General features: G+C 39.1%; 1 protein-coding gene across 4 annotated transcripts in view; it reads left to right on the forward strand.

Moving 5' to 3' along the window:
• Positions 1-19068, forward strand: part of fam184ab (family with sequence similarity 184 member Ab) — a 223645-nt gene that overhangs the window by 131867 nt on the left and 72710 nt on the right. For all 4 annotated transcript variants that reach the window (XM_026194482.2, XM_026194487.2, XM_026194485.2 and 1 more), the window contains 3 exons: positions 11035-11157; positions 12327-12488; positions 14936-15057. In XM_026194482.2, coding sequence (XP_026050267.1) covers positions 11035-11157; positions 12327-12488; positions 14936-15057 — 407 coding nt within the window. The remainder of the gene's footprint in view (positions 1-11034; positions 11158-12326; positions 12489-14935; positions 15058-19068) is intronic.

Raw genomic sequence — 19068 nt, forward strand, 5'->3', positions numbered from 1 at the left:
CTACATAGGGGATGACAATGTTGTTGCGTCTGTCCTCCCTCCTCCCTTTGCAAGCTCCTTTGACTACGATGACCTGGATGACTGAGAACCTTCACAGACATATTGTAGGTTATATAGAGTATGTGATGGAAAATTTGCTGTCTGGAGAGCTAAACTTTGAGATTAAATTTACTTTCAAACTAGCTGAAGTACGTGTAGTTTTATGTAGTTTATAACACATAAAACAGTGATATCACAATTCACCATGGCAACTCAAACGACTGAGGAATATGAACACAAGTCAATGCTGATTTTTTAAATAAGGAGGAAAGAGAACAGTCATTAATAATCAGCTTGTGTCACCCTGTTGTCATCATGTACAGAATAAAAGTTTGACATAAAATATATCATACTTATGTATGATATACTTTCTGTCGTCAAGTTTTTATATTTCATTTTGAAATCTAATTATTCAGCGGTAACCTCCATCCATCCATCCGCTCTCTTCCGCTTATCCCTGTCAGCGGTAACCTGACAGGGATAAAAATGTACACTAGATCACAAAACTGATGATAGAAATCTGATGAATTGGATCAGATTCGGTGTCCCGTTTGGACTTTAGCTATTATTAACCCAGGCAGCAACAGACTCCCTCAAGTCAGTGTTTTATTTCTACTTTATACTTTGTAGTATTTCTCTTGTTTCCATTGTTCTTGTGTATTTTTTTGTTTCCTTTTTGCTGCTCACCTGGATTGTTTGACGAACGTCCTCCCTGTTTGAAATTTGCTCTACCTCTAAGTCACAGTTATAAGTGGTGACATGTTGTTACAAAACTTTATCATAACCCGGGAGGCACCTACTGCAAATAACCGTGTAGTTAGAGTTGATATTATAAAACGATGAGCAGACAGATAATCAGGAACGACTCAGTCAAAATACAAGCTGTCGGCTCGCTCGGGTTCTTTGCACTAAGGATCTGCGGCCTGCCAAAGGATGTGGTCCTGTCAGATAATTCAGTCTGCTCATGTTGTATTCATTAGCGAACGAGTGGAATGACAGACAGCCCGCATTATGTTGCATATGTTTTTCTATACCACTGGCTACAGTTACAGTAGGTTGCAGTTGTGTGTGTGTGTGTGTGTGTGTGTGTGTGGTGGTGGTGGTGGTGGGGGGGGATTTATGTTGATTATTAACAATCTAGGTTGAAAATGAAAGTTTTTCCTATTCCCAATTATTAATATAGTCCTGTACTGTGAGCCATACTCATTTACCTCTCCACAAATGATCTTATGTAAGTTGTGTGTGTGGATTACTAACAAGTAACTTATCACAAGCCTGTTTCTGCAATCTGTACAAAAACTCTCCTTTATTCACTGCCGCAAGAGCTATAAAGAAGATACATGCTGTGTTTTCCTAGACACTTTGTAACATGTTTTTCACAAAGGTCTAAATACTGTTTCAATAGCTTTTTTCTGCTGATGCCAAAAATGTAAAGAAATGCTGAATACTGGCTTCGGTATTCAGTTAATTTCATATTGAATTTCAGGTGATGCCCCTCTTTGAAACGCTTCCTCTCAGGCGGTGGAAAAAGATCCGACTAACATTTTCAGTTTATTGTTGTCACAAGACTGTCAGTCTCGTGAATACAAAGAGCGCAGTTTTTCCTGTGTGTAAGAGGAAGAGCAGATGTGATTCTCTCAGAGAGGCTGAAGAACGTTTGAAATTGAAAATCTGTTAGAAAGATGATGATAGACAGAGCAGTGGGCTGTGATGTTTGGAGTTTTTTCCCTAATTTTGAAGTTTGTGCTTACTAAAGTCTGTGACTGTTCATGCATTGTTTACTGAAATGTTTCGTATTGTGTAGTACACACGAATCAGTTTAGCAATCCGGGACTGATGAAGGTTTGATTAAAGTTTCTTTTGGATATTGAGATTGGTGAGTTAGGCTCTCACAACCTGATGGTTTTCACTTTTCATAGTGCTGAAAATCTTCACATTTTTCCCTATCGGATGACAGCACTGACGGGATCATTACACCTGAAATTACTCCTCATATAAAGGCAAGTAAACTAAGATTACAGTATTTAATCTGCAGAAAGTGATGGATATACTGTAGTCAGTGTTGGGTATTGGTCAGAGACTTGCAGACAGTGATCAACTAACGGGTCTTCACCCAAAGTGTGCTCAAGGTCACAGTTGTCATTTTACTGGCAAGAACCTGTGAATTGTGATGGATTGCGAACCGGATGAGCCACATCATTGATATTCTGGCTCTGTAATGGAGTAATTCAGTAATTACATCATAGTTATTAATCAAACAATAAGCTACATAAGTTCCTCGATTTTCTGCGTGATTCGGGGGGGTAGGAAAAATGTTCCAGCATATTTTTTTATATGCGTTGCACAACAGCGGCTTTTCATGACAGTTCATGTGGAAGATGAGGCAAAAGTATTAGAGTGATTTATGACTGCTGAGGAGCGATGATTACATCTTCTTTCTAAAAAGAGCGAAGAAGAAAGTCACATTTGCAGACGTACAAAGAAGCAAACGTGAAACACTGGCAAACATGTAAAAGTGACAAGAAAGTAAAGAGAGCGCTGCGCTCATGCAAGAAACAACAACCCGCGACTGCAAGAATAACATCAAAGCTCTGTGCGGACCTGTAAAACGGTATATAATGGTCACACAGAGTTAGCAGTGAGAGGTACCCAGACCCCGAGTGATGCAGCCAAGCAGCTGATTCGGCTTCATTTCTGACTTGCACTGTTGTAATAATAAAGGCAGAGATGAGCAGTGATGTTATATCCTGCATGCTCTCAGAGAAGAATCACTGTAACCACATTGTTCCGTGCTCTTCTACCAACTTTGCCCTAAGCTTTGTGTTATTGCTTATTAATACTTAAACAGTCTACTAAAAGGATTTGTGCAAATTACATAGGTGTTACAAGTTAATAATAGAATAATAGAATGTTAAAATCTAAGTTTGGGAACCATCAGTCACATGGAATAGACTGTAAAATCTAAACAGATGAATAGAGATAAATGTATTTTCTTATGAATGTACAAAAATTGAAATGTTGAGGTGAAGCAGAAGAACCGTTTAAATTAGAAAGTTGAGTACTAGCAAGTCAAGTGTTGTCAAGTATAGTACTTGATTACTGTACTGAGTTACTTTCCACCTCTGCCTGAGTGTACCTGGTAATGGTAGGGCTTCGAGTCTTTTTAACTTCAGTGTCAATGTGAAAGACAGTCATTGCTAAAACACAAACCAGCATGCAAACAAAAAGCAAGTCCTCTAACAAGAGAAAAATGTATCACAGGGTGATACTACTGCGCACATGTTGTTACTCATATTCAAAGTAGTACACCAACTAGCACAGGCACGACATATGACATCAGTTGCATTTTCTTTTGTTGTCTATAGACTAAAATACATCAAATGATGCTATAACTGTGACTAAGAAGCTGGCAAAAATCAAAGGAGGAAATGCAACCTACTGATGTGGGTGCGCATTTATATTTATCACCTATAAATGTAATCTGGAACACCTCTGGGCTCTCCTAATCTGAGCTGGTAGGAATGTGAATAACCCGATGAAGGTTTTGTCAGTTTTATTATGTCACAAAGCAACCAGATCCAGAACAGGCATTTAAAATAGGTTCTCAATGAAAACAAAGTATAATAAGAAGTGGCAGCTGATGACAGCCACATGTGCAGACAGTTCATGCTGCCTGATGAGTCACACAGGTGACAAAGAGCGTCTTAAGCGTTAGGTGCTATTTCAGGGAGATGCTTAAGCTAGTGCTCCTCGAGTTGTTGTAGTGTGTCTGCTACAGAAACAATAAGACATTAATTAGATTAACACACTGCATGCACATGTTAGAAAACATCAAGCTACATAGTAAAAAAAGGAACTTTTTAAGCTTTTGCTTCTTTAAAGGACAACGTTAATTGTTAGGGGGGGGGGGGGGGGGGGTGTCGTCTTTCAAATAAATGAGGAAATAAGGCTTGTTAGAAGCTTTGAAAGTTCGACATTGAAAAGAGCGCAAGACCAATATATTTAAATTCACAGTCTTACCAGGACACGGATGACATTTACTGCGCATAAAACTCCAAGTGGAGGGTATAAAGTAAGTAAAGTGATCAAATTTAGGGCAAAATGATTTGATGTTGAAGGAGACAGATGTGAGCATTGGCTCAAGGATATGGCTGTGGTAACCAGTACAGTGTGTGTGTGTGTGTGTGTGTGTGTGTGTGTGTGTGTGTGTGTGTGTGTGTGTGTGCATATATGAGAGTTTCTAAAACTTCTAGCATCAATATTTTACTGCTACTTACTTAGAACAGCGTGTGGCCTCCCTAACAGAGCTTAAGCACATACATGCACAGTTCTTAGATGACGCTTTTACCCACTGCTTGTCTGCTGCGTATTCTATGGTATATATTTTTACCCCATTACCTTTTTTTTTTTTTAACTCTTAAGAAGAACATGAGTTTCTTTTTGGAAAGCACTGAGTTTCTTATTTCCCTCTCGTCTGAAATGAATGCTGCAAAGTTCATTAGTAAATGTGCTTTAAAGAAAACTCCTGATTCAGATGTCACAGTTGGATATAAGGAATGTAGAGCAGTAGTTTAGGACCCAAGAGGCAAGACCTAGAGAGATCAAACAGAAAGTCAAGAAAATGTGAGAAACCAACAGAATCCAAAAATGTGTAGAAAAAAGGCCAAAAAATAAATGCAAAAAAGAACTTTCCCCAGAACTTTCTTAATTCTTCAGGGCACAGAATCAACAAGGTGCTGGAAACATTCCTCAGATCCTTTGGTCCATATTGACGTGGCAGCATCACACACTTCCTGCAGATTTGTCAGCCGCACACGGACGATGTCTTGTCTTCTACCAAAAGGACCTCTGTTAAATTTCTATGTTTGGAGGTCATTTAAATCCAGTGAATTCATTGTCACATTCAAAAATCCAGTTTGAGATGACCTAAACTTTGTGACATGGTGTGTTATCCTGCTTGAAGTGGCCATCATAAGATGCGTACACTGTGGTCATAAGGGGTGTACGTGGTTAGCAGCAGTACTTGGGTAGGCTGTTTAAACAGTGCTCCTCTGATACTAAGGAGCCCAAAGTGTCTCAAGATAATATCCCACCCACTAATAGAGTTCGAGCACCAGCCTGAACCACTGGCACAAGGCAGGGTGGATCCATGCTTTCATGCTGTTCATGCCAAAGTACAAATGACACAATTAAGACATCAAGGCTCACCAGAAGGTTTCTGTTGTCCAGTTTTGATGAGCCCATGTTAAATGTGACCTCAGTTTCCTGTTTCTATCTGACAGCAGTGGCACCTTGTGGGGTCTTCTGCTGCTGTTGTTTGTCTTGTTCATTCTTCTGCATTCCTCACTTGTAAAAAGTGGTTATTTGGGTTGATTTTGACATCCTATCAGATCCACTTCCTCTTCCGATCTGTGGCATCAACAAGACATTTTCTCCCAGAGAACTACCGCTCACTGGATTTTTCCTCTTTTTCTGATCACGCTGTAAACTCTTTGGGAAAATTCCCAATGCTTCTGAAATACTCTGACCAGTCCAGCTGGACAACAATCATACTTGAATCACCATTCTTCATGATTCTGATCCTCAGTTTGAACTTCAGCAGGTTACTTCGACCATGCATACATGTCTAAAGTCACTGAGTTGCTGACATTTGATTGGCTGATTAGATATTTGCATTTACGAGCAGCTGAACGGGGACACCTAATGAAGTGACCCACAAATATAAGCTAGAGTGCAGCATAGAGGTATACATGGTCATTGTTGTAAAAGGTGCAATGAAAACAGTTGCTGAAGCATCAATAAATACAAGTTGATATTGGATAATTTCAGGAGATGATCATCGGTGGCATCCTTTTTTGTGCCTAGTATCGAAGAATACTGCACCAACAGAATAGCTTTGTATCTGATATGAAACAGTGAAATTGTCTCCTAGGATTACAAACTGGGCTTGGGACCAATTTAATGAGCCTATGGTTTGCTGTTCCAAATCGCAGCCTACCACTGATTTGACTGCAGCCGTGGCATGCAGTTCCACCAGCCCGAAATAGCCTTGTGATGATGCCTAATCTCAAGAGTCATTCATTCCAGTCACACAGCCATGTGAAAGCAAGTGATCAAGTATTCTCTTGCATCAAAGTTGCATAATGAGGATGTTTTAAATGATATTCCACTGTAGACCGGATCAGATGGGAAAGCAGCGCTAAGAGAAGACTGTTATTATTTCTGTAGTTATAGATATACATTCCATACGAAGACTTTCTCCTCCGTGGCTCTGTGGGATTTTCACGGCTGTGGGATTTTCACGGCTTCCTATTCCCTCCCACTGCGTTCTCAACTGCACAGTAATTTGCCATTGTTCAGTCCTGTTCATGATTATGCTGTCAGCACTGTGTGCAGAATTGTTCAGATTTAAAGAGTGATGGGGAGGAGGATGAGGAGGAGGGCGACCAGCAGCATTCATTCCCGTCTCACTCACTCACAATTTTACATCTTTTCTCCAAAAATGACAGAGCAGACAGATGAGAAGAAATGAATCTTCATCACCTAATTCTTTTGTCTGATCCAAGTTTCATCACTTCTAGTTAATCATTTTTTCTTTCGTCATCTTCATTCTTTCATCACTTTAAATTATAATGACAGTTGTCTGTGAGGAGGCTGCATTTTGAATTTAAATGGATCTATTCTGCCTTTGTCTCACGCTCTAAATGAAGCTACCTGGCATGACATTAATCCTTCTGTGTCATAATCACTGACTTTCTATACAAGATGGACAGTCACTGTGACATCACCCCTTTAGTTAGTTCTGTTCTGTTTTAACATCTTGAGTTGAGAATTTTGTCCATCTTAATTTAAATAAGGTGGAAGCCACAGTGTAAAACACAATGAGCATCATGTTGTATAACACACTGCTCCCCGGGCGCTAGATTGGTGGCTGCCCACTGCTTCACTGAGTGAATGGGTTAAATGGGATCGATAAAAGATACATTATTATTATTATAAAATAAGACTTGGTCATTAATTAGAGACCAAAAACATATCAATAAACTGTTTACTGAGATATTAAATGTGGTGAAAAGTAAGTTCATTTTTCCATGCATAGTCTGGCTTCTTTTTACATTTAAAGAAGTTGCAGGTCTTTGCTTCTTTTATGAGAGCTGGAAGCTCTGTCCATCTTTTATATACAGTCTATGGAGCCTATAGATATGTCTTTATTATTTCCTTCTCTCTTATTATTTCTTATTTCTTTGTTATTTTTTGCACCATTTGACTTTGTCTGTTTCAGCACCAAACAGTCTGCAATTCACACAATATTCTCTGATTTTTAAGGTTAAATAATAGTAAAAAAGTTGGACTTTAAAACAAATGTTTTTTTTATCTAGAAGATAGTTTTTGTTTTCTTTGAAGTATTGAAATATTTCAATGTTTTTTCTTAATACTTACTTGAGTATAGTGAGAATCCCCAAGGATTTTTAAAAGTTAGAGCTAAAGTGCCCCCCCAATTCTTAGGTTTCTTGTAAATTCAGCAAACTGAGGCTGGATCACGAACACGGTCAGAACGCATCTGGTCAAATACAATTTTACCTCCTCCTGTATATCCTTCTGTATTGGCGGCTGTTTCTGCAAATACAGGAAGTTTTCAGCCTTTGATGGAAGGCGAGATGTCCCTTTCCTTATTTCGACCAGGCCGGCTTGTCGACTCAGTCGGCCCTGCAGTGCAGGCTCTCACCGATTGTGTGCCCCCAGAGTCCCATAAATTGTAGAAACCTGCATATGCCCTGTGATAATGAGATGCTTTCTAGCAACCACACCAGCTCCCCTTTCTAACACTGGTGCACAGCACAAATGTACCACATCTTATGCCCAGACTGTGGCCTCTTCAGCCATCTGTAAGAACTCCCAGAAAGACTGTCGTACTTACCTTACTGTGATGGCTGATGAGTCATTGTGCCATATTCAGTTTAATGTTTTTGTTTTATGGTTTGCAGCTGAATAGTTGGTGAAGTCTCCTTTTAATGGCACAAAAAGGAGGGACCATAATTAATTGGCACTGAGTGAATGTAGGCTCACTTATTCCCCATTATTGTGAGTATAATTTTCTCAGTATACTGTCACTAAATGATTGTGTAACTGTTTGGTCACTGTTTGTTACTGTTTGTATTTACTGTGCAAGGAACGGGGCTTGCAGACTAGCTTTGGCTATAAATGCATCTCTTGGTTCATGTTGCATATTGTGTCCTATAATAATAAAAAATAAATAAACTACATATAAAATAAATACAGTTCTCATACTGCTACAGAGTTATTCTGTGTCCTGATTTTTGCCCTCATTTTTCTCTGCAGGGGTCTGGGGCAGAAGCAGGCTCCGGGCAGAAAATAGAAAGATGCAGCTCTAGTTTAGGGTTATGTTTTGAAGTCTTTTTGGTATATTTTCAGTTTTTTGCAGGATTCACAGCATCTGTCAGACTAATTTGAGCCTTTGTGCTGTGGGAAGCCAGTAGTGGAGCAATGTGTGATGTTTTAACTGGTTATGTTGGTGTAAAATATTACACATTGCAGAGGGGTTGTTTTTTTTTACACATGCATTCTTGTGTCATTAAATATTCACTTTCTATGCAAGGTGAGCTAACAATTGTAACATTTGTCAGAATGACAACAGAGAAACTTTCCATGCTCTAAGCAGAGAGTGGAATGTAAGAAGTCATGAAGCATTACACATGAATTACTGTGATTTTTCACTCTTTCTTCCATTCAAATACATTTTTTAAAGTCCCATTCATTTTTATGGGACTCTGTCACACTTGTCAGAGTGTTTTTGCACGCCGTTACAAACTCCATCCTCCTGTGTAATGAATAACGGTGGCAAATTTTATTTGACATTATAGCAATTTCCCTGAGCTCTAATTGTCCTTGGAAAGTAGCAATCATCGCTCAGTATAACAGAAACCATTCCCCATTCATCAGAAGACATAATAAGCTTTATAGTGGTGACAATTGCAAGAGCGCTTTCTCTTCTGACTGCCAAGGACAATGAAAATGTTTGAAGTATATTTAGAAATTTGTACAGATGAATGCAGTGAATGTAATGTCAAACAAAGGAGAGAGAGGGAGGCAAGTTCTGGATCTGGATCTGGATCCTTCTTTAGTCACCAGTAAAATGTATCAACAAATGTTTGATGGAGTGACCTGAAATCTGGTTCAGATACACCTGTAGATGAATTGTAGTTACCTTATTAATGCCTCAGAGTTGTCTTTTTACAGCACTGCAGTAAATCCATAACTACAGTGTTGCTATATAAACTCCACTGTAGACATGTAGTTTCTTAGAAATGTAACTTTATGTCATGTCATGAACTGCAGGCAAAGGGAATCCAAACGTAGATATGTGGAGACAGGTTAAATCAAACAAAAGCAAGTTTTTATTTCAGCTGATGGAAAAAGTCTAAAAAAAGTACATAGTATGGATGGATGGATGGATGGATAGGTAGATTAAAAAAAACACAGGTGAAGATAATCAAACGCAGTGAGGCAGGAGGGGAAGTAAAATTAAACACAAGACACTAGAGACAAAAGACTATCAAAATAAAACAGGAAGGGAAAATTGTTAAATGGTGAAATGCAGACACATAAAAGGTGGGTTGACACAAGAGAATAAGACAGGAAATACTGAGGGAACAAATTAAACTCTAAAACTAAAACTAAATTATAACAAGTACTACAGACTCCAAAATACTCAAGCAAAAATAAAAATCAATTTAAAATAAAATCTATAACATAACATAACTTTATCTAATATGTGCTTTAGCCACACCTTTTTTTTGTACTCAAAATACAAATGTATGTATTTAAAACACAACATTGATGTTTGTTATGAAGTATTAAATTTTTTTATCAGTACTGGTGTAGTGCAACACCGCTGTATGCACTGTTTTAATAATCTGTGTATAGGCTCCATTTTTTCTCTCCCTCCCACATCAGCTTGCTGGCAAACAATGACACGTCAAGTCTACAGCATCTCTACATCGGCTAACATTCATTTAGTAAACATGAACTCACAGTAATGTTCCCATTAGCATCACTTTGTCTGATGTTAAAGATTATGTCTGCTAAACCTTTGGTATAAAACTTTGGTATAATAGCACAGTTTTGGTGAAACTCTTAAATGAAAGAGCGACTGCCTTGGCTTTTAGATTGTTTTAGATGTGGTTTGCAAAACTGACTTTCAGTTAGGAAATTCTAACAAAAACCTTTGCAAAGGTTTTCTCTAACCTCTTCCACCCTGGTACATTCACTGAAGAGGCCACTCAGGACTATTACGACTGAAATAATTGCTGTAACTTTTTGCGCTTCAATGCAGTTTGAAACTTTTTGAGTTTTAGGTGGGAGTATGTAGAACATGTGCAGTAACATCAATGTTTCCTGGCTCATTATAAAGCTGTTTTTTTATTAGCCTGATGTAAAATTGTAAGTATTTGCTGGTGTTTTTCATTTCTTATAATGGACTGGTGGCACAGTTATGCCGATTTTGTTGTATTTCAAATTCCTCTCAAGTGTCTCCTATTCACTGAGCCCAAGGTTGTTCATGTTGGCCTTCGGTTTTGCAGCTTTTGCTATATTTTAGATTAATTGGTACTCAGTAGGTTAGTGGAAAAATGACTTGCTGTTTGATCGTGACCGTTTTTAACAAGATTTCATCTGAATTATGAATCATTTCTGCCCTGACTCGTCTCTCAGATATTGCATTACCTGTATGACTCAAAATCTTTACAGACGCTAAATACCGTGAATACTGATTAAATTTAACTTCGACCTTCAACTAAATCATGCACGACTCGTACTGTTTCCCCTTTATGTGAGTCACTTATCTGAGGGAAACAGATAAGGGTTCAAGGAATCTTCAGGCGCAAAAACTTTTCATCCAAGGTCTTGAGCTCACTTTGGCTTTCTAAGTTTCCCTGTTGTTTTTGACAGTGTTGTGTTATTGATCGTTCTCCACAGGAGCTGGAGCAGCAGTTTGAGAGGGAGCGTCAGTCACTGGAGGAGCAGAAGACGCTGCTCAGGCAGCAGCTGGATGAGCTGAGGGAGGAGCTGACGTCCAAACTCAATGCAGCCACTGAGGAGGTACGACACATTGACTTTGTAAAACTTCTGTTCAAGTGTGCAAACAATATATTGTGTAAATACGCTGCTCAAAAAAGTTAAAGGAACACTTTGAAAACAGATCAGAAGCATCTCAATGGAAAGAAGAAAAACTGAAAGGTTTAAATTTTATTCTTGACCTTTTAAATCAGTTTAGTGCCCGTTCTTGAGATCAGATGAAGCGATGTCCTTGAGCACATGGAGTTTCTTTAAGTATGTGCACACTTTGGTAAAAGTTTAGATTTTTTTTTTAAATACACACATATACTATTACAGTTGTTTTAACTTCCGGTCAGTTTTCTCACCACAGAAAGTTTAAGAAACCTACATCTGAATCTTGAGCTTTTCAAAAAATGTGTTCCCAGAGTGTTAAAAACTGCTTGCTGTTTTTAAGCTGAAATAAAAACACATTTCAGTCATGTTAGCCCCTGAAAAATGAGCTGAGGATCGCTTCTAAGAATCACAGCTTCCGTCGCTCTTAAAGGACACAGAAAAATTAAGTGTGTGAAAAAATAGAGCTTGTAAACTCAAACTGAGCCCAGGAGAGGAGGTAACTGGGTTCGAGATTTCTTTTTATAAAACTTTAAACCCAAAGCTTCAGTTTTAATTCTTTTTGAACCTGACTGCACCTGAGCAGGTCAGATCAGCTCTGCTGCAAAACAACAAGACTTTAGTACTTGTGTAGTAAAGTAGCTGAACAAGAAAGAATAAAGATGAGAGTTTAGCTCAAATGATTATGAATGAATTAAATTGATTGCATACTAAAACACTGAATCAGTAAATGGTTTTCAGTTTCAAGGTTTCCTCAGTATAAATCTGCTGCCACTATTTGTTGTTGTTTTTTGGGGTACTTTATGCAAACATTTTTAGCCACTACTTCAGACATTTGGGGAAATTAATATGTGATGCATTGCAAAACTATTTTGCTATGTTAGCAAAAAAAATATATGGGCTTGGCTCATTTAAAAATCTGAAATGGAAACAGTCATTGAATGTATTTTTGATGGAAATTCCACCTCGCTGAGCCTAAAATGCTGATGTAGTTTCAAGGTTGGTGCCACACTGAGCTACAGCCTGAAGTGTAACAGAGAGGCGGGTGTGGACAGAGTCTATTCTCTCTGCCTCACTCTGTCTGTCTGTCCTCCCTGCAGGTGTCTCGGCTGCAGCAAGAAGTACAGCAGGGGGAGAATGATATTAAAACAGCTGAGGGGCAGATCTCCACACTGAAGGAGGCGCAGGACAAGCTGCTGGAGGAGCTGGATGCTACACGGGCCCGACTGAGAGAGACCAGCAACCTGCTGACTGCACTGCAGGTCAGGCAAACAAAGCACACGTCAGCCTGGGCACTGAACTTTACAACAGCATACTTAACCTCAAACATCTTGATGCATGGTCAAACATCCAGGTGAGGAAATCCCAAAAGCTTGATTCTGTTTATCTGGACGTAGTGTTTTCAGTGGGAGAAACATTTCATCACTCATCCGAGTGACTTCTTCAGCCTCAACCAACTGCAGGTTTCCCCAACCTTATAAACAACTGCTGCCTAAGCGAAAACCCTTAGTGTTCCCTTATTTGTCAGGAGTATCGGAACAGTTGTGACGCGTTTTCTCTCAACACTGCATCTCTATGGCTTTCAAACCCCCAAACACGCTTGCACCACTAATTGGCCCATCCTGAGGATCGGGTCTCCCAGCACAAACAGAGTAATGTAGTGTACGCTGTTAAGATTTCCATGATTTATACATCGGGGAAACCAAACAACCTCTGGCAAAGCGGATGGCACAACACAGAAGAGCTAACTCGCACCTATTTACACCTACAGGCTTTCACTCTACACTCTTTCAATGATGAGGATGCACACATCCTGGACAGGGAGGAATGCTGGTTTGAGCGGAGAGTCAAAGAGGCAATTTATGTGAAAAGGGAACGAACATCTCTGATTTGAGGAGGGGGCCTAAGGGTACATCTTTCACCATCTTAAAATGCTGTGATTGCAGCCATTCCCCAACTCTCTGTGAGTGGTATTCATCGCCACTGATCAGTGGTCATTGATCAGTGGTTGTTGATCAGTAGCTGTTGATCAATGGTCATGACAATTTGTATATTAATTTGTATGTTAATTTGTATATTATATTCATTCTGTGGTGCTAGTTTCAGTCATTATGCTAATGTACTGTTTATAAGGTTGGGGAAACCTGCAGTTAGCTGAGACTGAAGAAGTCACTTGGATGGAAACGCTACGTCCAGATGAACAGAATCAACTTCCTGGGATGAACCTCGAACCTTAACTTATCTGTGAAGCAACAGTTCACTCTAAAATCAAATAAACATTTTTTGTTTTTTTCTGTGCTGCTATTTACCCATAACGATTGTCCTTCTCCTAAACATTATGTAACCAGATAGCATTTTCTTTTCTTTGTACTCATCAAAGTGCTAAAATAATATATTTGAAACACTGCAACAATGTCTCTTTTTAAAAATTAGTGTCCTGGTTTAAAAAAAGAAAATCGTAAATTTTGTTGTAGCAGTTTCTCCTTTTCTATTTTTAGCATGGCTTCTGTGTCCCTGCTGTGTTAGGATGTTAGGATTGACATTGCCAGAAGCCAACATGTTGTGCTGTCTGTTAGCAGTGTCACACTACATAGCTTTATTTTTTTGTCCTGCAAAAAATCCACCTACGAAGCTGGATTCTCTCCTTAAAAAAGGAAAAACCTGATTGAAAACTGGGCCTAATATCCCACAATGCTTTGTGAAAGGCTGTCTATAACTGATTGTCACTTTTAAGGCATCCCATACTGGCCTTCCTTGTGTTGTGGAAAAGCCTGAGAGATGAATGAGAAGAAGGAGAGCAGTTCACAAAATTAACATCTACAAAGCATAAATCATATTTTCATTTAGCCTATTACCTCACATTATCCTTTACATAGAGTATGGAGGATCCAGTGCAGGAAACATCTGACTCAGCTTGTTTTTGGGCATGCAGATTGACCACTGACACCATCATTGAGATTAAAGTTAATTTAGATAAATTTCATAACTTTGGTTTCACTAAGGTGCACACTGGGGCACCTGAAAATTTGTAGCTTACTTACACCCTGTAATTAAGAACATACATTCCGTTCTGCCTTGTCAGACACAGTTGGTCCCCATAAACCTTAGTTTGCTAAGAAAAACCAAACATCACAGTTCTACACAAAGGTTACAGCACAGTCAACTCACGACAACCTGTTTAACGAGCAGGTAGTGCAGAGAAATTCAATAAGACCAAATGTATGCTGATGTAAAAGCAAAGAAGTAACTTTATAACATTTTTCAGAATTTTGCACAGGCTGTTTAACGGGCCTGAACATGAGAGCGCAATATATGTGTAGAAAGTTCCTTAAAGACAGAAAAGACAAAATAGTAATGATGCAAATCATAGTCTTTGAAAACAGAAAGTGTCTAATGGTGAATACACGGGTCTCTCTCTCTGCACTCAGTAAAGGCGTAGGCTGCTCAGTCTCACACCACTGCTGAAATTATTCTGCCTTCAGCAACTTTTCCTTTTTGTTGCTTCCCTTGTTAGCTGGCTCTTTAGCTTGCAGGTGCTGTAAATGTGTGCATGACTGGCATTTAGACAGCATGCACGTCAGACCAAAACTTCAGCTAGGCAGGTCAAAACTTGTTGAGAATCTTAAGTGATGTGCACACCACAGAGTTTAAGTGTAACATATGATTTAGACTGCAATGGTGGACTGAAGCCAATGTGTCCTTCTCTCAGGGAGAGCTGGAGACCCAAAAACGTCAGCATGAAGCCAAACTCATCACCACCAAAGAAGAAGAAAAACATAAGATGGACAAGATGGCTCTGGAGCTGGAGCTCAAATGGACTGAAACACTCAGGTGTGTGTGTGTACCGGTTTAGATGTCTTTGTGGGGACCAAAAATTAGATGTCAATTAGATGTCCTCAGTAAGATAGAAAAACAAGAATGTGTGTATGTATTTTAAATGGAAAAGCAACAATAGCATCCTCCGTCTTCATCTTTTCTTTTAACAGAGTATGAAATTGAGAACAGATGGGTAATTTCTGTCTTTTTATTTACTTATTTTCATTTCCTGCTGTTAGTAGATTAAACACACACACAAATGCACGTAAACACACACACACACGGGTCCTGCTGCTTCCACCGTTGACTGTGACAGAGCATTAGTCTTGGTGGGCTCTGCAGCTTTTCAGCTCAATCCAGTGTTAAAGCCCCCAGTGTTAAAGTCTCTGTTAACGTCCATAGACCTTTGAAGAGTGATTATTCAAAATCCTCTCAGAGTAAAATTGACTGTTTTCAGGTGTGAACTGATGTACTTTTCACACAGCTACTAAATGACTCTGTTAGAGTTTTTGTCAGGATTCAACAGCATCTGATGAATTCTTCCTTTTGAGGCCAAAGTGAAAGTGCTGCGGTAATCGTAACATCTCATCTATACCTCTGTTTCTGTTTGTGGAGTTTTGCCTTGAAAGTTCATGCACACGCTTTCTTAAATCGATAATTAATTCCCTCCATTCATAAGTTCCACATCGACAGTTATTACGCAAAGGGTATTGTGTACTTTGTGACAAATAACTACAAGGGAAGGGCACAAGAAATAGTGGCAGGCCTGAAAAGCTTTCAACAGCATATGAACAGTATCTGAAAACACCTAAAGCAATAGAAAAAAAATCCAGCACTGACCTGAGACAGGAACTACTGTTCACTGAACCTTTCTAAGAAATGGTTTAAGTACAAAGGTGACTCTCACGAAGAGGAAAAGGAGGAAAGGTGAGTTTTGCCAGATTACTCAAGAACTGGACTGAAAATAATTGGAAACATTTTAGGTTCAAATCTGCATCAGTACTTACTAATAAGGTCAGGGGAGAGTACAATAGTGAGTGTCTGTAAACATGTAAAGCCATGGTGGCTCTGTCATGGTTTGGTACTACTGCGTTAGAGAGCTTGTCCAATTTGATGGAATTATGAACACAGAAAAGTACAGCTTTTTAGAGTACAGATATATACTTTTACATATATATGAATATTTTGGAAAAAGGAAGTAGTCAGGAAATCCCATTAATTGCTGATATTTTAGTGTGAACCAGGTCAGTTCTCACTGAATCATAGATTGATTTTGCTTCCCTGAACTTCTCATGGCCTTTAGTTTAAGACTTCCCTGAATAGTCTTAAACTAAAGGCCAGAACAACGAGGATAAAGCATCTGTCAGAAGCTGGTCTAAAGTTTCAAGTGCCTAACATGCTTCTAAGATCTTATGTATAACCAGGACAACCTAGCACGGCCTCATCTGCGCTTTAGTCTGCTGATCCGCCGAACCTCTTCTGCTCATTTGGTAATCCAGAGAGCTCGTTCCGTGATTACACTATCACAGACAAACCGCCTGTTTCCACAGTGAAAGGGGGATTAAAGCCAGCCTCCTTTATTCAGACGGCTCACTAACCACAGTGTACTCACCCCAACCAAATGAATAGATGTTCTCCAGGGAATAAAGAGCTCAGTGCATAGAGACAAAGGAAGGTGAATGGAAGCTAATGAAGAGGAGACTGAGAGGAGGAGAGCGACAAGTGCTCTGTATAAATATGCTGGTCTATATTTATTTATTTATTTTTAATCCTACAGTGCGTTCACCTTGTCTTTGAAGACTGAATGTCACCTAGTCTGCGGTTTATAAAGTATTTAAGTGAATTTGCTGCAGATAGTTTGTCAGCACAGCAGAGGGAAAATGAGAAGATGTACTTTGCATCAGGTCTGATCATTAATATCACAGCAGAGCTGCTATTACAGCATGTGACACAATCCCCCCTTTTTGTTTTTGTCATTTTTTTATTTAAACATCCTCCTCATTGGAAGCACCTTAAAATGTAATGCAGAAGGTGAAATTAGCCAACTGTTTGATATTTTTGTGAAGGAGGAATTCTCTCTGTTAAATAAATACTGTTATCAACCAGAAAAATCATACTTCTGGGGAGGTATAAAAAGAAAGAAAAAGCTGCCAAGAGAGAGGCCGCTGACAGATTTAGCTTGTGATGATTGTCAAGATAAGAGAAGAAAGATGCAGCTTCAGTATTTTAACATCAATTCTCCTAAATTTAATGCAAGACTTGACACCTATTGGCCTTCTATTTATGTGCTTAAAATTTGTCCCTCTCTGTTGATGGGGAACATCAGGATAATATAAATGCGTCAGTATGCCAATATTTCTGTTTTAGTCTTTTGCACCTTCACTGAGTCTTCGGGTGGTTTGTGTGCTTTATTGTCTTAATTCATTGTTCACATGCGTAGGAAGCTTGAATTGTCACCACTTTCCAGTTGCTGTCACTCATGATAATCCTTAATACTAATTCTATTCTAGTTTATCCCCTACACTCTTAAGAAATAGCAGTACACTAAAATCCCACATCTGTCCCTACTTGAATGCATCTGTTATACTTTAAGGTGACTTTGTGTACCTTACAGAGGTGTGCCCAAAAAGGAAAAGTATTTTAAATTATAATATCAGAACAAAGTCTGTGACCGCCCAAGTATTTCAACAAGCAAGTATTACATTTATTTACTGCAGATGTCTGCAGTAACGCTGGAACACTCTATTATGGTGAAAGGACCTGAGTGTTGGCGTGAAGCTGTTAATTTACTGGTCGATCTGTATTCATACCATCACCTATTGCCACGAGCTGCGGGCCGTGACCGAAAGAATAAGACTGCAGACACAAGCAGAAGTGAGATTGCTCCAAAAACCATCTGTGCTCTCCCTTAGAGGTAGGGTGAGGAGCGGCTGCTCCCCCACCTCGAAAGGAGCTGTGGAGGTAGTTTATCTGATCCGAGCTGGACGCTTACTGGCTTTGGGCACGTCCTAGTGGGATGAGGCCCTGCAGCAGACTTGTGACATACTTGAGAGATGATATCTTTCAAGGGGCTCGGGAATGCTGACTTTGTCCAAGGAAACGATGAAGTAGGCAGCTGGGGAGAGAGGCCTGTTTTCTCTGTTAAGGCTATGGACTGGACCGGCGTTGTTGGGGTGTTGTTATTATACAGAAAACACATAATCTAATAACTAACCAACAAAATTACAACTGAAATCAAATTGTATTTTCCACATTTCTGTTAATTTGAAAGGGTGTTTGCAACCTTCTTGGTATCTCGACATGTTTCAGATCATCATATTATACAGAGATAACGCAGGTAATACAAAACGTAGTGGGTGGATGGCGTGGACCTATGATTCTGAACACAATAACTTAAGAATGAGGCAACGTAGGGTTTTTAAATTCATAGCTTAGGTGCACCTATTACAAATCTCATCTACCTTGAACTCAAAGGAATCACCTTGGATTATCAAATTTATACCACAGGAGCGTATTAGGAGGCTGAGGGGTAGTACTAATGGCCACTTGTATTTTTAAATGATAGTTTCATTCATTAAGTGGAAAAAGTTATCCAAACCTACGTGCCCCAATCTGAAAAAGTAATTGCTCCCTGTTATTAAATGATGACTTCTAATTTCCTGTAATTAATTTAATTTCAAAAACCAAAAGAGTCCCATTACATCAGGCATAAAACTAACACAGCATTTCATAAAATGATCATCACACTAACAGTTAAACATGGTGGTGGTAGTAAGGTGGTTAATACCTGGACGACTTGTTGTAATTGATGGAACCGTGAGTCCTGAGCTGTATCAGAAAATCCTGAAGGAGAAAGTCCGACTATCAGTTCATTGCCTGATGCTCAAGCATACTCAGGTTATACAGAAGGACAAAGATCTGGATCCACCTCTGGATGACTCAAAAAAAATATTTTTTTTTAAATTTTTTGGAGTGGCCTCATAAAAGTCTAGACTTAAAATCAATTGAGATGCTTGAAACCCCTCC

This window comes from Astatotilapia calliptera, chromosome 15 (assembly GCF_964374335.1).
Source record: "Astatotilapia calliptera chromosome 15, fAstCal68.1, whole genome shotgun sequence".
In the NCBI taxonomy this organism is placed as follows: domain Eukaryota; kingdom Metazoa; phylum Chordata; class Actinopteri; order Cichliformes; family Cichlidae; genus Astatotilapia; species Astatotilapia calliptera.